This window comes from Triticum aestivum, chromosome 3A (genome assembly GCF_018294505.1).
Source record: "Triticum aestivum cultivar Chinese Spring chromosome 3A, IWGSC CS RefSeq v2.1, whole genome shotgun sequence".
In the NCBI taxonomy this organism is placed as follows: Eukaryota; Viridiplantae; Streptophyta; class Magnoliopsida; order Poales; family Poaceae; genus Triticum; species Triticum aestivum.
Genome location: NC_057800.1, coordinates 193,350,283 through 193,373,345, shown reverse-complemented (window position 1 = coordinate 193,373,345; position 23,063 = coordinate 193,350,283). Strand labels below are relative to the sequence as shown.

The 23,063-nt window shown below is 45.0% G+C and overlaps 1 protein-coding gene across 1 annotated transcript; it reads right to left on the bottom strand.

Annotated features, from left to right (window-relative positions):
* Window positions 1-10,372: 10,372 nt before the first annotated feature.
* LOC123056877 (phosphatidylinositol-3-phosphatase myotubularin-2) lies at window positions 10,373-21,676 on the bottom strand. The gene is made up of 21 exons (XM_044480116.1): window positions 21,473-21,676; window positions 20,399-20,525; window positions 20,191-20,241; window positions 19,921-19,995; window positions 19,768-19,844; window positions 19,162-19,255; window positions 18,314-18,383; window positions 18,163-18,215; window positions 17,772-18,064; window positions 17,517-17,590; window positions 17,342-17,399; window positions 17,193-17,252; window positions 16,846-16,954; window positions 16,676-16,741; window positions 16,033-16,127; window positions 14,434-14,518; window positions 13,916-14,035; window positions 12,221-12,280; window positions 12,065-12,129; window positions 10,816-11,065; window positions 10,373-10,702 (listed from the first exon to the last, which is right to left on the bottom strand). The coding sequence occupies exons 2-21, from the start codon at window positions 20,399-20,401 to the stop codon at window positions 10,580-10,582; spliced, it is 1,881 nt and encodes a 626-aa protein (XP_044336051.1). The 5' UTR covers window positions 20,402-20,525; window positions 21,473-21,676; the 3' UTR covers window positions 10,373-10,579.
* Window positions 21,677-23,063: the final 1,387 nt, after the last annotated feature.

The window sequence follows — 23,063 nt, the reverse complement described above, 5'->3', positions numbered from 1 at the left end:
TCCGCACTAGGTCTTCCGCGCACCAAGGAGCTGCTGGCGAGGGGCTGCCGGAATACTGACCCCAGGAGGGATTATTAGTTTTAGTATTATTTGTTTTCAATTTTATGTATTGTACCTCGTACTCCCTCCGTCCGAAAATACTTGTTCAAAAAATAAATGTATCTAAATGTATTTTAGTTTTAGACACAACCAATTGTATCCATTTTTATAACAAGTATTTTCGGATGGAGAGAGTAGTTAAGTATCATATTTCTATGCCAATCTACTGCATACGGTTTCGGGCGAACGGTGGCGTGGTGCTCGGCGGCGATTTGGCTTAGAGTGAAGCCATCGTTTGGCATGCTGGCGGGGCAGCGTGCTGCTCGACCGACATGGTCTCGGTGTTGGGTGGTCACTGGACAATTGGGGCGGCGTGGTGTGTGGTATCTGCATAGGTCTGGGCCCCGCTGTGCACGGAGATGTGGATGGTGATCCCGCCGGAGCTGTGGCAGGTGATCACGGCAGCGCATTAGGCAGCCGTGCATGGGCTACTACATGACAGCATTGCCTCTCTTTGGATTGAAGTTTGGTTGGGCTTTCAGTGCATGGGAGGAGGTGAGCAACCCCTATTTTAGTAATTTCCGTTCCCAAATTCTAATTAGCTTTCACTTACATTTCTCTTTGTCATGTTCTTCCCAAATTGATATCCGTGCACAAGGGTGCTCCTGATCTACTTGCTCCGGCGCCCCTCGAGGTCCTGATTTAACTACCAGCCGGTGGATGTGGGTTCTCCCGGTGGTGGAGTTGAAGGGGCCCTAGTGGCTAAGGACTTGACCAGCAAGCTGAAGGCCACCACAACCAGCGTCCTGGGAGACTTTTTACGGTGCATCATATTACTCAGTATAATGAATAGTATTTAGTTGATCTAATGGTGGGTGTGGATTGAGCAAACTATTGGTCTAGGACATATTAGTAATTCCATGCACGCATTGCAGATTGCACCGGTCCTCTGCCATCTCCGGCCACTGCAGCCGCACAAACCAGCAAAAAAAGCTAGGAGGCATGCGTGGGTGCGTTTACAACCCACGTCGCCGCTGCTCCGTTGGGCTACCGGAGCGGTCCTGCAGGAGATCCGCCGCCGCGACAAGCTCGTACTAGCGTAGTTCAAGTGCAAATGGCGAACCCGCGCTCGCAGGCCATGAGCGCCGGGCACCTCGTGCCGACGCTGAAGTGATGACGACGGAGGCATCGTGGGATCCCGGCGAAGGTAGCTGCGACGTCGGCGCCGGTTCACTTCTTCCAAGACAGCCTTGTAAGCTTCAGCCCGACGGAGGCCGGGCTCATAGAGTTCACCGCGGGGCTCTTGGATGGTCGGGCATAGACGACGGCAACGACGAGGAACCTTTTCACATGCAGTCATTGGCCTCGTCGAGCCGATGGATGTAGACGCCGAGTCAACCCATGCAAGTGTGCGGCCTCGAGCCCGATGTGTCCGACGATATGTTCAACATAGAACTTCGAGTATGGCTCTCCTGAGGCGACAACCGCGACGCCAGATACCAGAGGAGAAACGCAACTAGCAGCAGTGCCACTGCTGAGCGTCATTTTCTCCGATGGAACCTCGAGCCCAATACAAATTATGAGGCCGTCATGGATTACTTATGGGGCGTGCGGTGGCAAAGACGACGAAGTAAGCTGACCGTTCCTGCCCCAAGCTGACCGAGGCAATGCACATACTTAGCACATACACAGCAGCAGGTTGACCGATTCCCTTCTCTAGATCGATTTCGTCTAACAACTATGTGATTGATAAACTATGTACCAAAAATGCCCTTAACTCTTCAACTAGCAAAAAGGCCCGTGCGTTGCAACGGGAGAAAAAAAATCCTTTTGCCAGCTTTTTGGTCCTAGGCCTCAGTGTGCCGCCAGGTGGGCTTTCTCCGTTGGGCCAAAACGGGGTGACAAGTAACGAAACCAAATAGCGTACGTGAAGTTAATTGAAGCGGAACGAAACGAAGCGGAATGAAACCAAGAATATCACCTCCCTTTAATAGTAGGTATAGATATAGATATACTACCGAAAATCTGGAGTAGTATTAGCTAATCTGAGCCCTCTAACCACAAAAATGAACGGTTCAAATTATCTTGATGCACCATAAAAGGTCTCCGTCCTGGAGCTCTAACACTAATCATTCATCTACTCACGTTGGTTATGTGGGTATATGTAGCCATCTTTGCTTGCTTCAATAATTTTCAGTTGTTTCAGTTCCCAGTCTGGTTCGTAGTAGACGTGCGGGTAGTAGAATCTTCCCTCCTGGTTGGTCGGCTGGTCGCAGCGACAGTTTAGGTGATATTCGCGGCGGCACCGGTTCGGCCGCGACCACTTTGTGCCCTCCTCCAGCTCTGACCTACAGCTGCTTGCAGGTTAGTAATTACATCTTTCATAAACAGAGGTGTCAATCTTATTGCATCTAACGAGTAATGACTCGTCAGGCCATATGGTGTATTTCTTTCTAGCTATTGTGATCCATCAAATGTTAATTATTAGATTAAGCAACAAGAGATAATTACTGTATTCATTATTAGATCTTTGTGGTTTCTGGTCCTCTCAGTCGTACTGATAGAATTAAGCAAGTTCTTCCAATTTGCACGCTCCTAATCAGTCGCATAGAAACCATAACCCTAACCAATACCCATAAAAGCAAGTGATAGTATCTTATCTTAGTTTTCTGTATTTACCTCCGAATGAGCCTTAACTCGTCATCTCTATCAACAGAGCTTACAAATCCCATAAAAGGAGTAACTGAAAAAAATCCAATTGTCAAAGATGCTCCAGCAGTTTCTATCATAGATCTTAAAATATATTCCACGTCTAGAAAATATATTTATATATGTCAAAATAATTTTCTCATTGTACAGAATGTGAAAAATTCTTCACAAACAAAAAGAAAAGTTATCAACAAAGAGTTAAATTCAGAAACAAATATCCAACACACAATATTTAGTTTCTACATGACACCCATTGCCATGAAGTCACCTACATGACACCAACACACAACATTATTTGTTTCAGCTAACAATTCCTTTCTTACCACATAAATATGATATGTGTGGTCCAGTAGTAAAAAACATTTAATGAGTTATCTAAGTAGTACAAAAAATAATTAGTGTTAGAGAGAGAGACAGAAAATAGAGCCTGGGTAAGTCTCCTTACATCCCGGTAATGTCTCCTTACAAAAAATAATTATTGCTAGAGAGAGAAAAGTGTTAGCACCCAGGTAGTATATCACACGATCTATTGCACTTGCTCACGAATTCGAGTATCTGGTAGCGATTACAAGGAGTGGTACACGAATGGAAAGGGGATCGGGAGAGGAACAAGAAGCCGCCGCCGCCGGGTGCCGTGATCCACTGGATGGTTTGGCCTTCTGCGTGTGTGCCTTTAAGTAGTTGGTGCCTCTGCTCGGTCACACCCACTCTGGGCCTTGGTTTCGCGGGTTGGGCTTCCTTCGCCTTGCTGGCCGGCCCACGCCCGAGGCCGTATACTTGACGATGGGAGGACAAGGAGTGGTACTGGGCCTGACATCCCCTCCTTCTTGAGAAGAGGCTTGACCCCAAGCCTCAGCCGGTGGAAAACGAGCTTGCAGCTCTTTCTTGTCTTCCCAGGTGTCGTCGATCTTGGTTCGATCCGACCAGCGCACCAGGACCTGTTCCACCATGGCTCCTTGCTTGCGCTTCCAGCGAGTGTCGAGGATGGCTCGAGGCACCGCTAGTACATCAGAGAGTACATGAAGTACTGGTTCGACCGGCGTACCTGGGAGCACCGCGCGACGCAGCATGGAAACATGAAAGACTGGGTGGATCATGGCTTGCGGGGGCAGTTCCAGCTTATACGCCACCTCGTTGATCTTGCTGATGACAGGAAAAGGATCGTAGAACCGGAACGAAAGCTTGTGATTAGCCCATTTTGCCACTGACGTCTGGACATAAGGTTGTAGTTTCAGAAACACCATGTCCCCCACTTCCAAACTACGCTCAGAACACTTACGGTAAGTCTGTTGCTTCATGCGGAGCCGAGCACGCTGCAAGTGCTGTTGCAGCAGGTCCTGAATGATGGCGCGTTCGTCCAACCAGGACTGAAGTGACGGTACCGAGCACGCTGTAGTTGTAGTGATTCCCCGATGTCGGGATTCATGCCCAAACATGGCCTTGAAGGGAGTCATGCCAATGGAAGAATGGGGTGAAGAATTGTACCAGAATTGAGCAAGAGGAAGCCAATGACTCCATCGCTTGGGATAAGCGTGAGTGAAGCAACGGAGAAAGGTTTCAAGGCATTGGTTCACTCGCTCCGGCTGCCCGTCCGTTTGAGGGTGGTTGGCGGTGCTCAAACGAAGTTCAGTGCCGGCGTAACGAAAGAGTTCTTGCCAGAAGTGACTCATGAAAACCGGATCCCAATCAGAGACAATGGCCTGAGAAAACCCATGAATTGGATAGATGCGCTGCATGAACAGTTGAGCCACTCGAGAAGTGGTGTATGGGTGGGCAAGAGGCAGAAAATGAGCGAACTTGGTCATCCGGTCGACTAAAACCCAGATGCAGTTGTGCTGACCTGATTGTGGCAATCCATCGATGAAGTCCATTGTTATCATATCCCACGAAGCCTGTGGAACAGGAAGAGGTTGCAGCAGCCCTAGTGATGCCACTCTCTCTGTTTTGGCTTGTTGGCATATCTGGCAACACTTGACGTACTGCTCAATGTGGGTCTTCATCTTGGGCCAAGAAAATAACCTGCGGATACCCTTGTAAGTCACTGGGAACCCAGAGTGTCCTCCGATGGGGCTTTCATGGAAAGCTACCATAATTTTCTGTTGTAGCTCGGTGCTGCCTCCCAGCCATATGCGTTCTCTGAAACGGATGATGCCCTGTGCCAGGGTGAAGCGCTTCTTAGGATCAGGTCTGATTGCCAGCTGTTCCAACAGTTTCTGAGTGTGCGGATTGCAGTTGTAGCTTGCGAGCACGTCCTCCATCCATGCTGACTGACAAGTGGAGATCCCAAACAGTGTTTCTGCTTTGGGCAGCCTAGAAAGAGCATTAGCTGCCCCATTCTCCGATCCTTTGTTGTAGACGATGCGGTACTGCAACCCGAGGAGTTTAGTAAAGGCTCGCTGCTGCCATGGGGTGACTAGCCGTTGTTCTTGTAAGTGCACCAAGCTGTGTTGATCAGTCTTGATCACAAATTCTGCCGACTGCAAATAAGGACGCCACTGATCGACTGCCGCAATGATTGCGAGGTACTCCTTCTCATATGTGGACAGTCCGCGGTATTTCTGACAAAGCGATTTTCTCATGAAAGCAATTGGGTGTCCCTCTTGCTGTAAAATTACCCCGATGCCCACGTCACAAGCATCCGTCTCGATAGTGAATGGCTTCTGGAAATTAGGTAGTGCGAGCACCGGAGCCGAGATTAAACCCTGCTTGAGCACCTGAAAGCTCTACTCGATGTTATCCGTCCAGACAAACGGAGAGCCTTTCTTCAATAGATTGAACAAAGGCCTAGCCAGCACCCCAAACTGTCGCACGAGTCGCCGGTAGTAACCAGCCAAACCCAAGAACTGACGGACTTCCTTGACATTTGTTGGCGTTGGCCAGTCACGAACAGCCTGGATCTTGGTAGGATCTGTGCCAACCCCCTCCGCACTGATGACGTGCCCTAGGTACGATATGCGCTGCTGACCAAAGGCACATTTGCTCATCTTCACTTTCCATTGGTCACGCCGGAGCAGACTGAACACCTACTGCAGATGTTGAACATGATCTTGTAGGATCTTGCTGAAGACAAGGATGTCGTCGAAAAACGCCAGCACACACACTCTCTGATAAGAGGGTGTAAGGTTTCTGTCATACCCCCATTAAAGGTGCCCGGAGCTCCAGCCAACCCGAACGAGACCACTAAGAACTCAAAATGACCTGCATGGGTTTGAAAGGCCGTCTTGTACTCCTCCCCCTCTGCCAGGCGAATCTGGTGGTAGCCTACATAAATCCAGTTTTGAGAACCATCGAGCACCATGCAGCTCGTCCAATAGCTCCTCGATCACCGGCACCAGGTACTTGCCCACCACTGTCATAGCGTTCAAGTGGCGGTAATCGATGCAAAGCCGCCATGTTCCCTCCTTCTTCTTGACCAGAATCACCGGTGAAGAAAAGGGACTATGACTCTTCTGAATGACGCCCTGATCCAACAGCTCTTTAACTTGCTTCTCAATCTCTGACTTGTGCTCTGGTTTGTAACGGTAAGGCCTCAAATTCACCGGTTGCGCTCCTGGCATGAGTGGAATGCGGTGATCGCACGCGCGCCTTGGCGGTAAACCTTTGGGTTCCTCAAAGATGTCCTTGAATTGATCAATCACCGCCTGGATGTTGCCTAGGGTTGGGGTGAAGATCTCATCCGACTCGCAAACCTGGTACAGCTGCACGACCTGTGCCACCTCTCCCTGACGTTGCATGCATTGTGGCTGCAGACTGTTGATCTCCGTGCAGCTCGTAACCCCCTCAATCTGGCCCTGAAGGTGCACTGTCCCTGTCGGAGTGGTGATCCAGAGCTGCTTGCCGCGCCAATCCACATTCATGGGGCTGTGCTCTTCGAGCCAGTCCATGCCCAAGATGGCATCATAAACCCCCAACGGAAGGATTTTCATGTCCGTGCTGAACTCCTGCTCCTGAATGGACCAGCGGCACTTGGGTATGTGAGACACACAACAAAGCTCCCCCCCCCATCAGCCACCTTGACTCGACAAGGACGGTTGAGCTGTACAACTCCTGACAGCGAGGCTGCCAATTGCGCGTCGATGAAGGAGGTTGAACTGCCGGAATCCACCAAGAGGAGAATAGCGCGGCCTTGGAGCCACGCTTGGAGTTTAACGGCTTTTGGAGGAGTGCCACCCGTGAGAGCTTGCCGTGAAATTGCCATCACCGTTTCGGTTGGGGCGTTTGGAAGCTCCTCGCTCCCTTCCATGCCGAAGAACTCCAGCAGCTCTTCGACGACATGAAGTTGCACGCTCGTGGGGCAAGTGTGGTCCTGTCCCCATCGCTCGCCACACTTGAAACAAAGGCCACATGCTCGCCGGTACTCGCGCAACGCCTTGATCTTGGAGTTGTCGCCGCGGTTGGTGTCGTTGGTCCGGCGCTCGGACGCCGTCGGTGTCGTAGGAGGCCGCCCTTGTGGAGGAGGGGGCGGGAGCGGCATGGGCATGCCCACGTGCGCCCGCGTCGCCAGGTCCGCCGCCCGAGCCGTGGTGGGTTGACGAGGCCGCTCCCAGGTGCCGTTGTCCGCCACTTCCTCTTGCAATAGTGCTAGCGCACACGTCGTGTCCAGATCAGGCGGTCGTTGCACCAGCACAATCGCCCGTATGTCCGCCCGAAGCCCCTACACAAATGAGTGAGGTAATAATAAGGATGAATTGAGTCAAAGTAAGCAGACAAATGACTGATAATTTGCTCAAATCGTTCGATGTAATCTGCCATAGTTGTTGTTTGTGCAAGCGTGTAAAATTGGCGGATGAGGAGTTGATGGCGATCTCGACCAAAATGGGTGCACAACAAAGAACAGAACGATTCCCAGTCGAATTCAGAGATTTCTTCTGAATCGACTGCAGCCACACTGCTGCCGTGCCCGAGAAGTTGAGCGTGGCCATGGGAACCCAGAATTTCTCCTGAATCGCGAACATGTGAAAGTACTGCTCGCACAACGTCTTCCAGAGACGTGGGTTCTCGCCAGAAAATTGGGGAAACGCAATGGATGGGTGCATCTGGCCGATCCCCGGAGCAACTGGCTCGCATGTGCATAAGGAGAGGGCAGAGGTGCGGGAGATAGGGGGGCGAACTAACCGTTGGCCGGGGTGGACACCGACGCGAACGTCGGTGCCAGACCCCGCGGTAGGATGTCGATGCCGTGGCCGATCGGCCCTGATGCGATGCCGCCCTCTGGACCCTTGTTGTCGTCTGTCGGGTCGCGCAGGTGAACGAGTGTCGGAGCAGCCTTGGGCGCGGGTCGCCCTTGTTGGAGTTCGGCGACTGCGATGGAGAGCCGGTCGACGCGCCGTTCCAGCTCCGGGCGCCAGGCGACCAGATCCTCCAATTTGGCCGCCGTCGAACGGATATCCGCGTGGATTCTGTCCAGCGAGGAAGTCAGCTTGTCGAAATATTCCTTGAAGGCGGAATCCATGGCGCTGATTCGATCTCTGATCGATTTTTGCCGCCGCGTCTCGATGAGGTGCGCCAGCCCCAAATCCAAGGCTCTGAATACCAGATGTTAGCACCCAGGTAGTATATCACATGATCTATTGCACTTGCTCACGAATTCGAGTATCTGGTAGCGATTACAAGGAGTGGTACACGAATGGAAAGGGGATCGGGAGAGGAACAGGAAGCCGCCGCCGCCGGGTGCCGTGATCCACTGGATGGTTTGGCCTTCTGCGTGTGCCTTTAAGTAATTGGTGCCTCCGCTCGGTCACACCCACTCTGGGCCTTGGTTTCGCGGGTTGGGCTTCCTTCGCCTTGCTGGCCGGCCCACGTCCGAGGCCGTATACTTGACGATGGGAGGACAAGGAGTGGTATTGGGCCTGACAAAAAGCATACCCTGGGTAAGTCTTCTTACATCCTGGTAATATCTTCTTACAAAAATTAATTATTGTTAGAGAGAGTAAAGCATACCCTGGGTAAGTCTGATGGAGTTTTCCTATTAAGATGGCTGCAATGTCTTTGGGGGTAGTCATCGAATAACTTTGATTTTTACAAAAAATAATATCACTTCTATTCCCAGTTTATTCAGTGAACAAATATTTTACCTTCATATGAAGTATCAGTTTACATACTGAGTTTTCCCACACAAAAATAGTTAGATACTGAGTAGTAGTAATATATATGTGCTGGAACAAGGTTCAATCCTAGGTTAATTTTGCATCCTACATTTAAATAAGATGACCCATACATGTCAGGTATGTATCCATGATACATAGTCTTCCACTAATTTACCCGCTTAGAAGGGGATTCACAGACTTCCAGTAATATACCACCTCCCTTAGAAGGGGAAAGGGCTTGATCGTCCTTGTCAAGCAATAGATTGGTCTTCTCTAATAAATTTTACCTTTTTTGAAAGAAGATTTAAGGCTTGCAGTAATATGTGTTCCTGCAATGTTATTCTCTGATGCACCAGATCCATATTTGTTATAACTTGCGTCCTGCTACTCCTTTTCATTCATCCCTTGTCCATCCTGCAACTCTTTTTCGTCTGTCCCTTGTCCATCATGCTCTCAGGGCCGGCCCTGAGGGGGGGCAGGGCGGACGGCCACCCTGGGCCCCCGAAATTGAGGGGCCCCGCCCCAGGTATACCTCGGTGGTAATAAAATTCTATCGGCTGGATGGCTGCAGCGAGGCAGGGAGTCATCGATCGATTCGTTTTCTAGTACTCCTTCCGTTCTAGCGTTTCCCGAGGTCCAACTTTGACCATAAATTTAACCAACAAGACCGACTATGGCGGGAGAAAAAATTATATAATTGAGAACTTCTTTTGAATACGAATTCACTGGTATAATTTTTGCTCCTGCCGCAGTCGGTCTCGTTAGTTAAATTTATGATCAAAGTTGAAACACGGGAATAAAGGAAGCACTATATTTTTCGAATGGAGAGAGTATATGTTAGTACATGCACGTCTTCCCTCAAAAAAAAAGTATATGCACGCTAGAAAAAAAACTGATTGATCTTATGATTTGTTCCTTGTTAGTACATTGATCCTTACCAGCGTTCGTGGGAGGTAAGACGGAAATAAACCATGGAAGATGAACAAAAAAAATTGAAACAAAGACCACCAACTGCTTCGTTAGGAGTAGAGATACTCTTCTGTTCCTTTATATAAGGTGTATGTATTTATTTTAAAGTCAAACAAGTGCATGTTTGATCGAGTTTTTAGAAAAAATATATAAATATCACAATACAAAATTTATATCAGCTGATCCATCATAAAAGTAGCTTCAGAATTTATCTATTAGGTATTGCAGACGTTTTTATTTTATTATATAATATTGATCAAACATTCAAATGGATGACTTAGTTGACACTTACTTTGGGCAAAGGGAGTATTTAGCTTTGGTATTCTATACGGATGTGATCCATGGTCAATTTACGTGGCAACAATGTGATACAAATTTCATGAGTTCGCTCGCAATTATGCCATGCTATGCTACACACAAGGACGGCATAACACATGACGGTGAAGCGCTCCGTGAGGCAGCTCTCACGAGTTGCTCCGTGGAACTCCCGAGTATCACTCTCCTCCAGAAAGCACATGATTTGCCAGCACAAGGATAAAGAATGAGCAACCAGACAAGCACACCCAAAATTACAGGCCCTCTCACTTTGTAACTAACTCCCAACATGTAGCAAGACAACTCAATGGGCATGTAAAGAGGAAAGCAGTGACACCAGTTTAAGACTGTAAGTTGCTGCAACCCCTTCCTACAGCCACAGAAACATCTGTCATGTTGGGATATCCTCACAGTTGTCCTCAATTAAAACAGGTTTTGCTTTTCTATTTCGTGCACCAACTTCACATCAAAACATTGGAGCCCACTACCCGAAGTCTACAATTTCCACCACTTGGCTTGGCCACGTCTGTATGGCTCCCTTCCAGTTCTGCTACCGTGCTTCGAGGCTCAGCATCCTTCTTTGACTATTCAATACATGCAAAAACAAAACAGGCAAGCATTATAATCAGTCATCAAACCACAATGATTGTCCTCTCCTATATACCAACAGAACTGTCAAAAGATTAAAAATAAATACCTTCAATGCTTCCACATAATCGCTCTCCCTTTGTGATTCAAGTGGACAAGTCCATCTCAAATAAAATTCAGGCCAAAGTATGGGAGTAAGCGCTGAAGCTGGCGGGACAATGGCACCAGTATATTTGCTTGGGTTGTAAAAAGTATTCATGTGCTTGTGGACCATGCCGCAGGAGGCCCACATATCAGCCAAATGCTCCCAAATGCAAGGACAAGAGTTCACGACATCAGCACGTGCCCTTTCCTCCTCACTTGCATTTTAAGTTGCAAATTAGATATGCAGGATATTTTAACATCAAGAGAAATCAGGTACAACAGATGAATGAATCAGACAGTATTTCTTTGTTTTAAAATCAAGAGATATCGTGCATGATCCAGAAAGGACAATCTTGGAAATATGCATCATAGAATTTCAACTCCCAAGCCCATTAGATTACACAGTTCAAGCACAAGCAGGTGGGCGCCAAGAGCAAGTGTCCCTTCCCCTCCTCCGCTGCGAGCCACTCCCACTGCCCTCCTCTCCGGAGACGGCGGCCACCTCCTCCACCCCCCACCCCCCCCCCCCCCCCCCCCCCCCCCCTCCATAGTACATAGCCCCTCCCCCGCAAGGTCATCCGGTTACCACCTCCGCCTCGCCTGCTTCCCCGACCCTCAAGTGGAAGAACTCCAAAGGCGCCCCGCCACCACCTCGGTCCTGCTCACAACGGCGGCTTGTACGTGGGAGTTCCAGTAACTCGGGACGTCCCCGTGAGCCCCGCTCGACGGCTGCTGGACCCGGCTCTCGCCACGGACGGAACTTGATCGTTTGCATGAGCACGTCACCGCTACAAACACTGGTTACAGTCCTTGCCATGGGTGGCACCCTACTGCGGCAGGTCCCCATCATCATCCACCATGTCATCCCCGTCAAGTCTCCCCGCCACGCAACTCTGGTCTGCAGCACCTTCCCTTAGTGGTACGATCCAAGCGGAAGCAAGATGATAGATGTCTGGCGGGCGCGAGAGGCCTTCAGGTTGTGCTATCGGTGAGGTGGTTCCTAGGGACTAGGGGCATCGTGTTCAACTCTGTGTGTGACCTTCTATGGGCTTGTAGAGACTCTTTCCTTCTATCAATGCATCGATACACAGAGCTTTTGCGTTTTCCCAGGAAAAAAAAAGTTCAGCTATCATCTTTTTCCTAATAGACTACATAATAAAAAACTGACCTTAGTGCACACATGTAATCATGAAACGTAAAGCTAGATTAGTTACCTATTGCATAGGAAGTTACCAAAACGGCACGATAGCACAGCATCCATAAAATCCACCAGAAATATCTGCAAAGATAATACTCATCAGGTCATAAATATCCATGAAGAGCCTTATAATTTCAGCATATCCAAATAGTAGCAAGACAAGAAGTCTTACGGATGAAAACTCAAATGCAGACGGGTACATGCGCATCAGCTGAGCAATACATTCCAACCACTGAAAAAAATAAGAGATCATATTAATTACAAGGCCCGTAAAAACACATATCTCCATAGACAAACCCAAATTGTATGGATAATATAACTTGGTTGCAGGTGCGCTTACGAAGATGCTGGAGAAAGCTGCTATTTCAAATCTAATCAGGATATTGCTGGTGATATCATCTATCTGAATTACGCTGATGAGACCATCCTTTCATGGAAAATGGACGTCGCCTTTGCGAGAAATCTAAATGGTTGCTCACCTACTTTGAATCTCTTTCCAAGATAAAACTTAATTATAACAAAAGTGACTTGATGACTGCTAACATGGATGAAGCTCAGGAGAGGGTTTACGCCCAGATTTTCTATTGTGAGCTTGGATCTTCTCTTTTTAAATATTTGGGCGCTCCTTTGAAGGGGAGCCTTGGCGCAGTGGTATAGCTGCAGCCTTGTGACCATGAGGTCATGGGTTCAAGTCCTGGAAACAGCCTCTTGCGGAAATGTAGGGAAAGGCTGCGTACAATAGACCCAAAGTGGTCGGACCCTTCCCCAGAACCTGCGGTAGCGGGAGCTACATGCACCGGGCTGCCCTTTTTGGGTGCTCCTTTGCACTCCCCAAAACCTGTGAAAGAGGACTTGCAACCACTGGTGGATAAGGAGATGAATTGCATTCCTGGCTGGAGTGGCAAGTTTCTTTCTTATGCTTGCGTTGATTAAATCATGCTTATCTAGTATTCTTCCTATCTCATGACTAACAAGTTTCCGAAATGGTCAATTAACGCAACAAAATCTCAAATGAGTCATTTCTTTGGGGATAATTTGGGGGACCGGCACATATACCACCTGGCTAACTGGGATTTGGTGTGTCAGAAAAAAAGGGGCTTCGTGGTTTAGGGATCCATGATATGAGAGACTTCAATTTGTGCCTGTTGGCCTCTTGGATCAAGAGGTGCCATTTGGCAGAGAACAATCTTTGGAAGAAGATAGTGGATTTTAAATATAACATGTCTCAGCCTGACATACATTGGACATCTGATACTAATGTATCTCCTTTTTGGAAAGGAGTGCCTTGGGCTGCTGAATCTAGTAGAATGGGGGGTATATGTGGAAGATTGGTAATGGTAAACAAGTGAAGTTTTGGGAGGATAATTGGTTTGGGCACTGCTGCCTTGCTACTCAATACTGGGATTTATACATGATTATTCATGAACAAAATAAATCTGTGGCTGACGTTTGGGATTGAGTAAGCCTGAAGCTTACTTCGCAGAACTGTGAATCAACATCTCATGTCACAGTGGTATGAACTGCTTGAGATTGCTCGTGGTATTACTCAGTCTAATGATAGTGATTGTCCAATCTGGATGAATAATCCTTCTGGAACATATTCCGTTAAGTCTTTCTATGCTATTGTGAACAATCGAGGCATTACTCAGGTTTATACTCCATCCATTTGGAATCACTGTTTCCCCGTGCATCCATAGTCTGTGGTTACTTAGCAAGAATAAACTGTTGACTAGGAATAGTCTTTGCTAAAAGAAGAACAGTTGATGACCCTTCGTGTGTGTTTTGTGCTGAAACTAAACAGTGTCACCACCTGTTTGACATGATACCTGCCTCGGAAAAAAGGATAAAAATAGCACTAGCGAACTACCTGCAATAGTATTGGTGAAATTTCCTTCTCATTTGGCTGCTCTTTTTCACCTAGTGTTGGAAGGCCCATCCTCTTTGCAAACTGGTGACCAAAAGCCAACCAATCTTTTTCCACAACGGCCTAAAATGATGTGGTGAAACAGTGTTATGTATCCAAAGCTGAGTCATCCATCATATTATAATGTGAGAAATGCCAGTGGCACTATTGCAGGCACAATTAAAGTAAAATAGCAAGCAGAAAGTATAGACAGCATGAATGTTGCAATCAATTTCGATGCATAAGTTCATGGTGTCAAAAAAATTGTAGTTCTAATCTCAAAGTTAAAAGGGCATTTATCATGTGAAGACACGAATGCAACAGGTACTCTCAAGAAACATCACCCAAATGTGCTTCTATTTTAAGCAAATAGATAAGTAAACGTAAATTCTAATGTTGAACTCAAACTAAAACACTTTAAATAATCAAAACTATTCTGCTGCCAACTGCATTACAAAGTTTCTAGTATCTGCAGTCTGTACCTGGAACCCAGAGAATGTTCGATAATACGGATCAAGCAGGATAGAAGCAAGTCCAACTAACTGTGTTGTTCTGTCCCAGCCATCACTGCAAAAGCAAAAAAGAAAAATCAGCAGCTGTTTAAAGACACGAAGCGACAAAGATAGAAAGATCACGCAACCTAAATGGCATCTAAAGAATTACTAGATTATTGCATGAGACCTAAACAAGGCAACTGGCATTTGAAGTCTAGCAGATACCGGGATTAAGAAAATAAAATGGCATTGATTCCTATTTTAAACTTCTAGATTGAATTTCTATCACAAGCTCCAAAAGGTGACCAAACATAGACTGCTGCTTAGCTCAAATTTGTGTTTACACTTAAGTTGACCACCCATGCTTCGCACAGTTTCTGGAGGGAACTATAGCAGGCCTAGGCTAGGCTTATTTTCCATAACCAGTTTCTCAGAAACCTAGGTGTGAATTAGTTAAGTAGTAGCCAGCACAGTTGCAATAAGCCAAAAACAACAAGGCATGCAAGTGAAAACCTATGTGCCTGTGCTCCAACGAATATAAGAGCCACCAACTTGTCAAACATCCAAACAAGTTGTAATAAAATAAGGAAATTGATGTCAACGCATTTTATTTGGTGCATATAAAGTACCTAAAATACATGCTACAGAAGCCACTACTCCTAATGAAAGAGTTACGGCGAAATATCACTCACACCCCTACAATGAGGAAAGAGCCCAACCTTCGTATAACAGAGAACACAAAACATTATACTCCATGTATTTGGTGCATATAAAGTATCTAACAAAGCAAGTCACACAAACATCATACCCTAGATTAAGCGATGTTTAAAGTTAGTGGTAGCTCATTTGGTTATGGAGGTCAGGTTCAACACCAGAATTATACAAAGGCCAGCATGGAGCCTACTAGGAATAGTTCAGCCATTTCAATGATTGGCATGCAATCCCAGCTATGAATTATTAAAAGAGCTACAGGCACTGAAATGGAGTGAATAAGTTGGCACCACTGCCAAATAAGCGTACACTGAAGACAAAGAACTCCAAATTCAATAACCTCTCAAGGTGGTTTCACCATTATTTTATACCCAAAAAATAATAATGCATACAAGAATACAAAGAGCAATTTTTCAGGTTGTGACACATCTCAGGTAGCCTAATTATTAATATTTGCAGAATCCAGAGTGCAAGCAATTGATGAAGTAAGCTATCTAGTTATTCCAGAACGTAGCAAGGTTGTGTTATAGATGGTTTTGAAATTCTAGGTTGAAAAGCAGACTCATGCCATACAGCCAAAGTGAGGGTCTAAAATCAGATTGTTTTCCCCTTGCTAGTGCAACAATTTTTCATGTATTAGCATAGATCATGGGTTACTTCTCTTAATTGGTAAGGTACAAATATGCCTTGCAGAGAATAACAAACATTTCCTACACATCCACACAAGCGCTTGTATGCATGTCCACAAATTCAAGGTTGATACATGTAGGCACAGAAAACATCATCGAAATTCTCGATCTACCACATTAAGTGAATTGATTCAATTAACAAATCTTGCAGATAATAAGATAGTAGATGCGTATTGTAAAAGAAGACCTGCAGTGGACTAGAACTGAAGCTGATTCTTGTGCAATTTTTTCAGCGATCCATGAAGCCCCAACCAGTATACTCCGAATATAATTTAGCCATTCCTAAGGCTTTGGGAGAGCCTATCCTTTTATCTAGAGTTAATTGATGATTTTTCTGGAAAAAGAACAATAAATCGTCAATCTCATTTTCTTCACAATGGTTCACGACTAACTTGTAGACATTATCTTAGTATGATGAAGTCAAATACTTCTACTAAGCCACTAGAGCTTAAATTAGAATACTGAACCACTGGCCAGGAGTCTAAAAATGACCACATGGCTCTATACCTAAAACTTGTAAATAACTTCCGCAAAGGAAGCTTTTTGTTGCCTGCATTATAGAGAATATTTATTAATTAAAAAACATCATACAAACATGGGAAGTTACAATCTTGTCCGGTGAGAAATGACATATCATATAAAATTTATACACATGAAAACAGTGGATGCTGGGGGTGTGAAATCTATCTGGGTATCTAACAGACCTCAAGAGAGATGCATATTCCTTGGGGTAGTTCTCAACTGTTAGGGAAACCATAGACTTACCAGGTCTCCAAGAACAGATCCACCTAAAGGGAGTCCACTTGATGAATTGATTCGTAAGCATTGACATACTCCCGGAGGCCGGTAAAACTGCCTCTAATATCATGGATATTCAGAATTCCTAAAAACACAATCTGTTCCCGGCGCCAACAGAATGAAGAGATGAAACAAAGGACAAAGCAATGCTATGGAAGCACTAGGCAACAAGTACTACCCAATTCATACATATATCATTTACCTCAGCTTCTTGATAAGTACTAGCTGACTCTGTTCCACCACGTGTTAACTTATTTGCCTGAGCGCTAGTCCATGGGCGACAATCAACTATGTATAATTTTCTGTTCACACTGCAAGCAAAATAACAGTGGTATTATTGCAACTGTTTATAACCGATAGGTATTAGAGGAAGTAAAAAAAAATCTTATAAAAATTGAGTGAGGAGCGTAAAAGGCAATAATTCAACTAGGCAGACATCAGCTACTGAAATTATTCGTCAGGCCCAATAGTTCTATACTTCTATATATATAGTTATATACTACCAAGAACAAACTCAACCAAAAAGATTAAAAAGGCATATTTGATTACCTGAATTCGTCTGTGGGTTTAATCCTTGGGGTGCAAAAGGCATATACAAGTTTCACGTCCCTATTGATACAAAATAAACTTAAAATCAGATTAAGGGCATTCCAAAGTCAGCGTATGTGCAAAACCAATTTCAATGGGTATCAGCTCACTCGTTATGATCCATCATCGCGATTGGCTGAGATGACCGTGCCAAAACAGCTCCAGAGCCTGTGATAAAACGAGTTCCATGTTGGTGACAGCTAAATAAATAATATCCGGATCTTACTTCTAACAAATTCAAGAAAAACATTTGGCAACAACTAAATAAAACGAGTGCGCACATACCAGAGTCACACCAAGAAATAGCAGGGAAGCGCATCTTTTTTCGGCTTTTAGAAGCTTCCTTCAGCTCTTCGTCACTAATGGGTGATAGGGAAAATGGTAAGATTTGTTGAACATATATGTACACGAAAAAGTATTACTCCCTCCGATCCAAATTAGTTGTTGCAGCTCTAGTACAACTTCAGCAAAGTTGTACTAGAGTTACGACAATTAATTTGGATCAGAGGGGGTACATGACATTGCAAATGGCAGAAGTACCTTATAGTTTTTGGGACTCTCAAGTGAGCTGGATAAGTTTGACATAAAGAATAGTCAGAATTGATATTAGTCACCCTCCACCATTTGTTCTCCAAAACTTTCTGAATTTCGAAACTCGTGCTTGGTGAATGAGAAAACCATTTATGAAAAAAACGGTGGTATTCTTTCAAAAGCCGAAATTCAGGGCTGACTCGATTATCAACGGCACGTGGAACGGACAGATTTCGAAATGCAAATAGACCACGCAAATCAGCAGGTTTGGCGTATTTTCTCAAACATGCAACTACAGTTCCCTGCCAAAAATAACATCAGAAAATCCCAAGATGATTGACCAGCATAATTATCTCATGAGTAAATTGTATTGAAGGTGCAAACTTTGAATATAACATACCTGATCATTGTGATTAGATTTAACAGCAAACGTAAGAATTCTCGAGTCGTAACCTAAACAAGAAAAAAAAACAATATGAAGTCATTAATTTTTTAAAGACAATAGACAGACATATTTGTATTGAAAGAGGACTCCAAATATATATACTTACCAGTTACTTGAATAGACCTTACAGCCTGCTCCTGCTGCAAAGACTGTTTGATTTTCCCTTGTAATAGAACCTGTGCAATGAATAATTTATTAGATGTTCATGCAACCAACTTTCACATGTACTAATTTAAATCTCACTTTATCCACCACGTTAATCTATTTCAGCAAAACAACCACTAACCCTCTCTCTCTTTCCCTCCCTCTTAAACACAGGTCACAATAATCTGGCCGTTTACTGTACATTCATTGTACATTACTCTGGACATAGCTCAAGTTCGATGTCCTTTTAGAAAGTTTTGGTATGTTAAAATTCCTTTGAAAATAAAGGTGTTTATCTGGCTGATGTTTAGAGAATAGAGATAGGATTCAGACAAAATAAAATCTACCAAAGAGGGGATGGACAGGTAGCGGTAAGTGCATGTTATGCAGTGATGCAGAAACTTGGACCATCTTTTCTTAGGTGTTCTTTGGCAAGATACGCTTGGGGTGCGGCAGATTGTGCTTGCAACTTGGACATAACCTTAACTTTTGTATATGATTTGAGCAGATGGATCTCAAGTACGACAGTCAAAAGCTAGAAGCTTAGTTATTGTAGGAATTCCTGTTGTTATTTGGGCATTATGGAAGACAAGGAATGCAGCTTATTTCCATGATGTCTTTCCTTATGACCCTTCGAGTGTCATCACTCAGGCGTCGCATTGGCTAACATTTTAGGCTTGTTTACAGAAACGAACAAGGACTGCTAGTCAACGGGGTAAAACTTCTAATGCGAGTGGCAGATGAGATCTTCAGTTGAAAGCGAGGCTGGGCGCCTGCGGTACTGTGGGTTGCAGGCTAGTTTTGAGCTACCCTGTTGTTATTCTCTGTTATAGCTGAGTTCAAGTTTAAGTTCAGTTGCTGGATGTAATGTTTTGCTCTGTATTCCCCTCGGTTGTACTGTTCTCTAGTTGCAGCGCGCTGGATGTAGTTTTTAGTCTGTAGGGTTGTTGTAGGCTAGTTTTCCAAAAACTGGAGAGCTTTTGGCCTGCACTCCTTTTTACCTGTTCTTTCTAGATGGGTGAACTATCTTCACTTCGACGTTGATGACTAGGTTTGGTTGCGTCTTCATCACTGTGTACCAAGTTGTCTCCTAGGGTGGCAAAGGGCAAGCTAGGCCCTCACTATCACATCACTGCCTGTCTCACCTTGAGCTACTGCCATCAATTCACACTCATGATGTCTTACATGTTGCCCACAAGACATGTGATGAGCCGCCTCCTGTTGCTACTTCTTCGCTGCCTCCCCTGCTACATGGCAAGGTGGTGCCCACGCCAATCAAAGCCGATGATAAGTTATCCTAGTTGCTCCTCTCTCTCCTCCCCCACTAAGCACAGTCGTACAACACCTCCATCCCGGCAACACGTTTCTTATCAAATAATGATAGTAGGAATAAAGCTTGCAATGAAGGTAACCTACAAATTCACCGTGATGTCCTCAATTTTGGCAATTGTAGTCAGAGGGATCGTGCCCAACTTTTTTTTTTCTCCTTTACTCTACAAAAGAGACCGTACTCATTAGATGAACAGCAGTAGGATGATGTGTAAAAAGACCCCCATAACGTAGACTTACCACAAAGAGAAACTGGAAATTTGTCACTAGAAGAATCCCATCGTTATTTGTGTTCAATAAACGAACCCCATCAAGCTGCGAAAAGATGAGAAAAATTATATATGACAAAAACAAATATAAAAATTTAAAACATAATTGATTATGTTGATATTGTGTGAGCAAATAACAAAGTCCATTTGTTCTTGAGGCGCCCCAAACAAAATATCTTCATTTTTCCACAAGATTTTTTTAGAGTTGAGGTTTTTTAGAGTTGAGGTGGAGGAGGCGCACCATAGTAAGAACCTGCTCGTCCGCCAGCAAGAATCTCAGCAGAAACGAGTCCTTGGAGACAGAAAAAAAAAAGAATCTTAAAGACTCGGACAATAACCACGACCTAACCTTATCTCTAAAAGTATAACCATGCGCTGCACCAAAATCCGAACCCTAAACACAAGCATCAAAGAACGAGGTGATAGATTAAGATGGCGAAGGAGCATACCATGAGAATATCAGGCAAGACTCAGCCGACTAGAAAGACCAATCAATTGCAGAAGGGTGGAAATCAAGCAAGGCTTGCTCTCCTTCGTGATCTGGCGGTTCAGAATTTGCAATTACCTCCTTCTTTTCTGTTAACACATGGAAAATCAAAATCTAATTCATGAAATAAGCACGTTTATGGTGGATGCACAATAAGAAAGTCGCCAAATAGTGGGCTTGGACAAAGGAGTCTGCAAACATCACAGTATATCTATAAACAATACGGTAGAACAGACCAAAAAACTAGATATAGCAAACAATTTCATCACAATTCATTGCCTAACATCGGTTGATATGATTTGTATGCTTACTGTCTAATAACAAAAACTGTAACTCTCGTACGCATTTGCATGCGCACTTTCTACAACAAGCATGAAAAATCTATACGACAATCCTAAACCCTAGCTTCTCCTCCACCTTGATTGTCGTGTCCTCAATCAAATTTTCCCTTCTAGGATATGATGATAGCGCTCTAAAGATATGCGGGTGGTGCAAACGAGCAGTAGATAGATAAAAATTCGATGCAGCAGCTAGCTAGTACTACTACTACTACTAGTGCACTAGCTACATATGCGGAGTTCAAATCAAGATGCAGCACGAATACTTGATAAACACACACACACACACACACACACACACACACACACACACACACACACACACACACACACACAGGATGCAGCAGTAAGTAATGCCTATGACCACTGATGTCATGAAATAGTTGAGTGCAGGGAAAGTAACCCCCTAGGCCTAGCACCACCATTTTTCCCCATTCCCTCTTGTGTCAATTGAACATTTCCAGAACGGAGCCATAATCTCTTGTCCTCTTCTGCTTTGTGTCAGTCTTCTCACTGTGCACGCATACTCCCTCGTCGCAAGCAGAGTAAGAAGCCAGTCGCAAGCAGAGTAAGAAGCCAGGTTAGGAGAGAGGAAGAAGGGCAAGATGTCGCGAGAAGCAAGAAGACTGCCGGCGTCGGACGAGGACTGCCGGCCGTAGCCGAGGGGATGGAGGAGTGGAGGAGAGGGGATGAATCACCTTGGGGACAACGCCAGGCTGCCAGAGGAGGAGGCCGGCGTCAAGGCGGCGGCGGGACGTCGAAGATCCGGCGGCGCGTATCAAGGAGGCGGCGGGCTCCTCGTCTCGCCCGTCTCGTTCCGCGTGGAGGGTAGCAGACGATTGGAAGGGGGTATTGGGTCGTGAAACCTCCTCTACCAAATGGCCATTCTAGGGGGTACGGGCCACGCGTGGAGAATTCCTTTAAAAACCACTCTATCCTCTTCAGTTGATATTTCGAACAGTTCTGCTATACATACGACATTTCCACGTCGGAAACACATACGATTGCTGTTGCTTGTGCTTTCATCCAATCAACCAACTCCATCGGGAAAATAAAGCCAATGAAGCATGCTATCTCGTGTTGACACATCACATCGTATGTACGAAGAGCGTGTGCATAGCAATTCCGTATTTGGAAAGATCTGTGGATTATGACAAGTCCAGACAGGAAAGTTGTAACTTTAAGGTCTCTTTTGATTCATAGGATAGGATTATCATAGGAATAGAAAATTTGTAGGAAATGAGATGACATGTAACTCAAATCCTATGGTAAGAATAGGAAACGAGATGTCATTTGGTTCACACCAAAGGAATTTTTCCATTGAGTCTAGGTTCATTTTTATCTTCCTATGAAATGTGGAGGATAGGAACCAATCCTATGTAGGAATAGGAATCCATTCCTATGAACCAAAGGGCTCTAAAGGAAAAAATCCTATAAGAATTCTATCCTCTAGAATTCCTATGAAATTCCTACAAATCAAAGGAGGCCTAAGAGGGAATGTCTTAATTACTAAGGTGTCAGAATCATTAACCCTTAGACGGGACAATGGGAAGACCTCATTCGTATCGTGTTTACTCATGTTGATGCATCAAGAATTCTGAAAATCCCGTTGAGTCTGAATGGTTTTGATGATTTTGTTGCTTGGCATTATAACCGCAATGGAAGTTTTCGATGAAATCAGCGTATCATGTGAAGTGGAGACATCAATTTGGAAACTCGTATTTACATATGGCATCTTCTTCACGAGGTACAAATTCTATCTGGAAGAAAATATGGTCACTTTCGATCCCAGGCAAGGTGAAAAAAAATTGTATAGAAGGCTCTGCATGGAGCTATTTTGGTTAAATTGACTTTGGTAAACCGTCATACTGGGACAGACAGTTTGTGTCCTATATGTCATGTGCAACCTGAAGATATAAAGCATCTTCTATTCGGTTGTTCTCCTGTGCAAGAACTACAAAAAATGCTTCATTTTCTATTCAGTTGTTCTCCTGTGTAAGAACTATGGAAAATGCTTCAGTCAAATCACCTGATTGCGGATGCTTATTTGGTTGACAGGGCGGGGTCTGCAATCTTGGAGGAACTAATTGATAGCTACAGGCTTATATCATGGCTTGTCGCAAGTTGGAATAGTGGAAGTCATCGTTGTTTCTGCATGGTATTTATGGTGGATCAGACGGTTAGCTACACATAATGAAAAGATTCCACCGTTGCAAGTTGGAATCTATCCTGGCTATCTTCTATATCTAAATAGCTAGCCCCCACTAACATATTTCTCTCAACATGCAA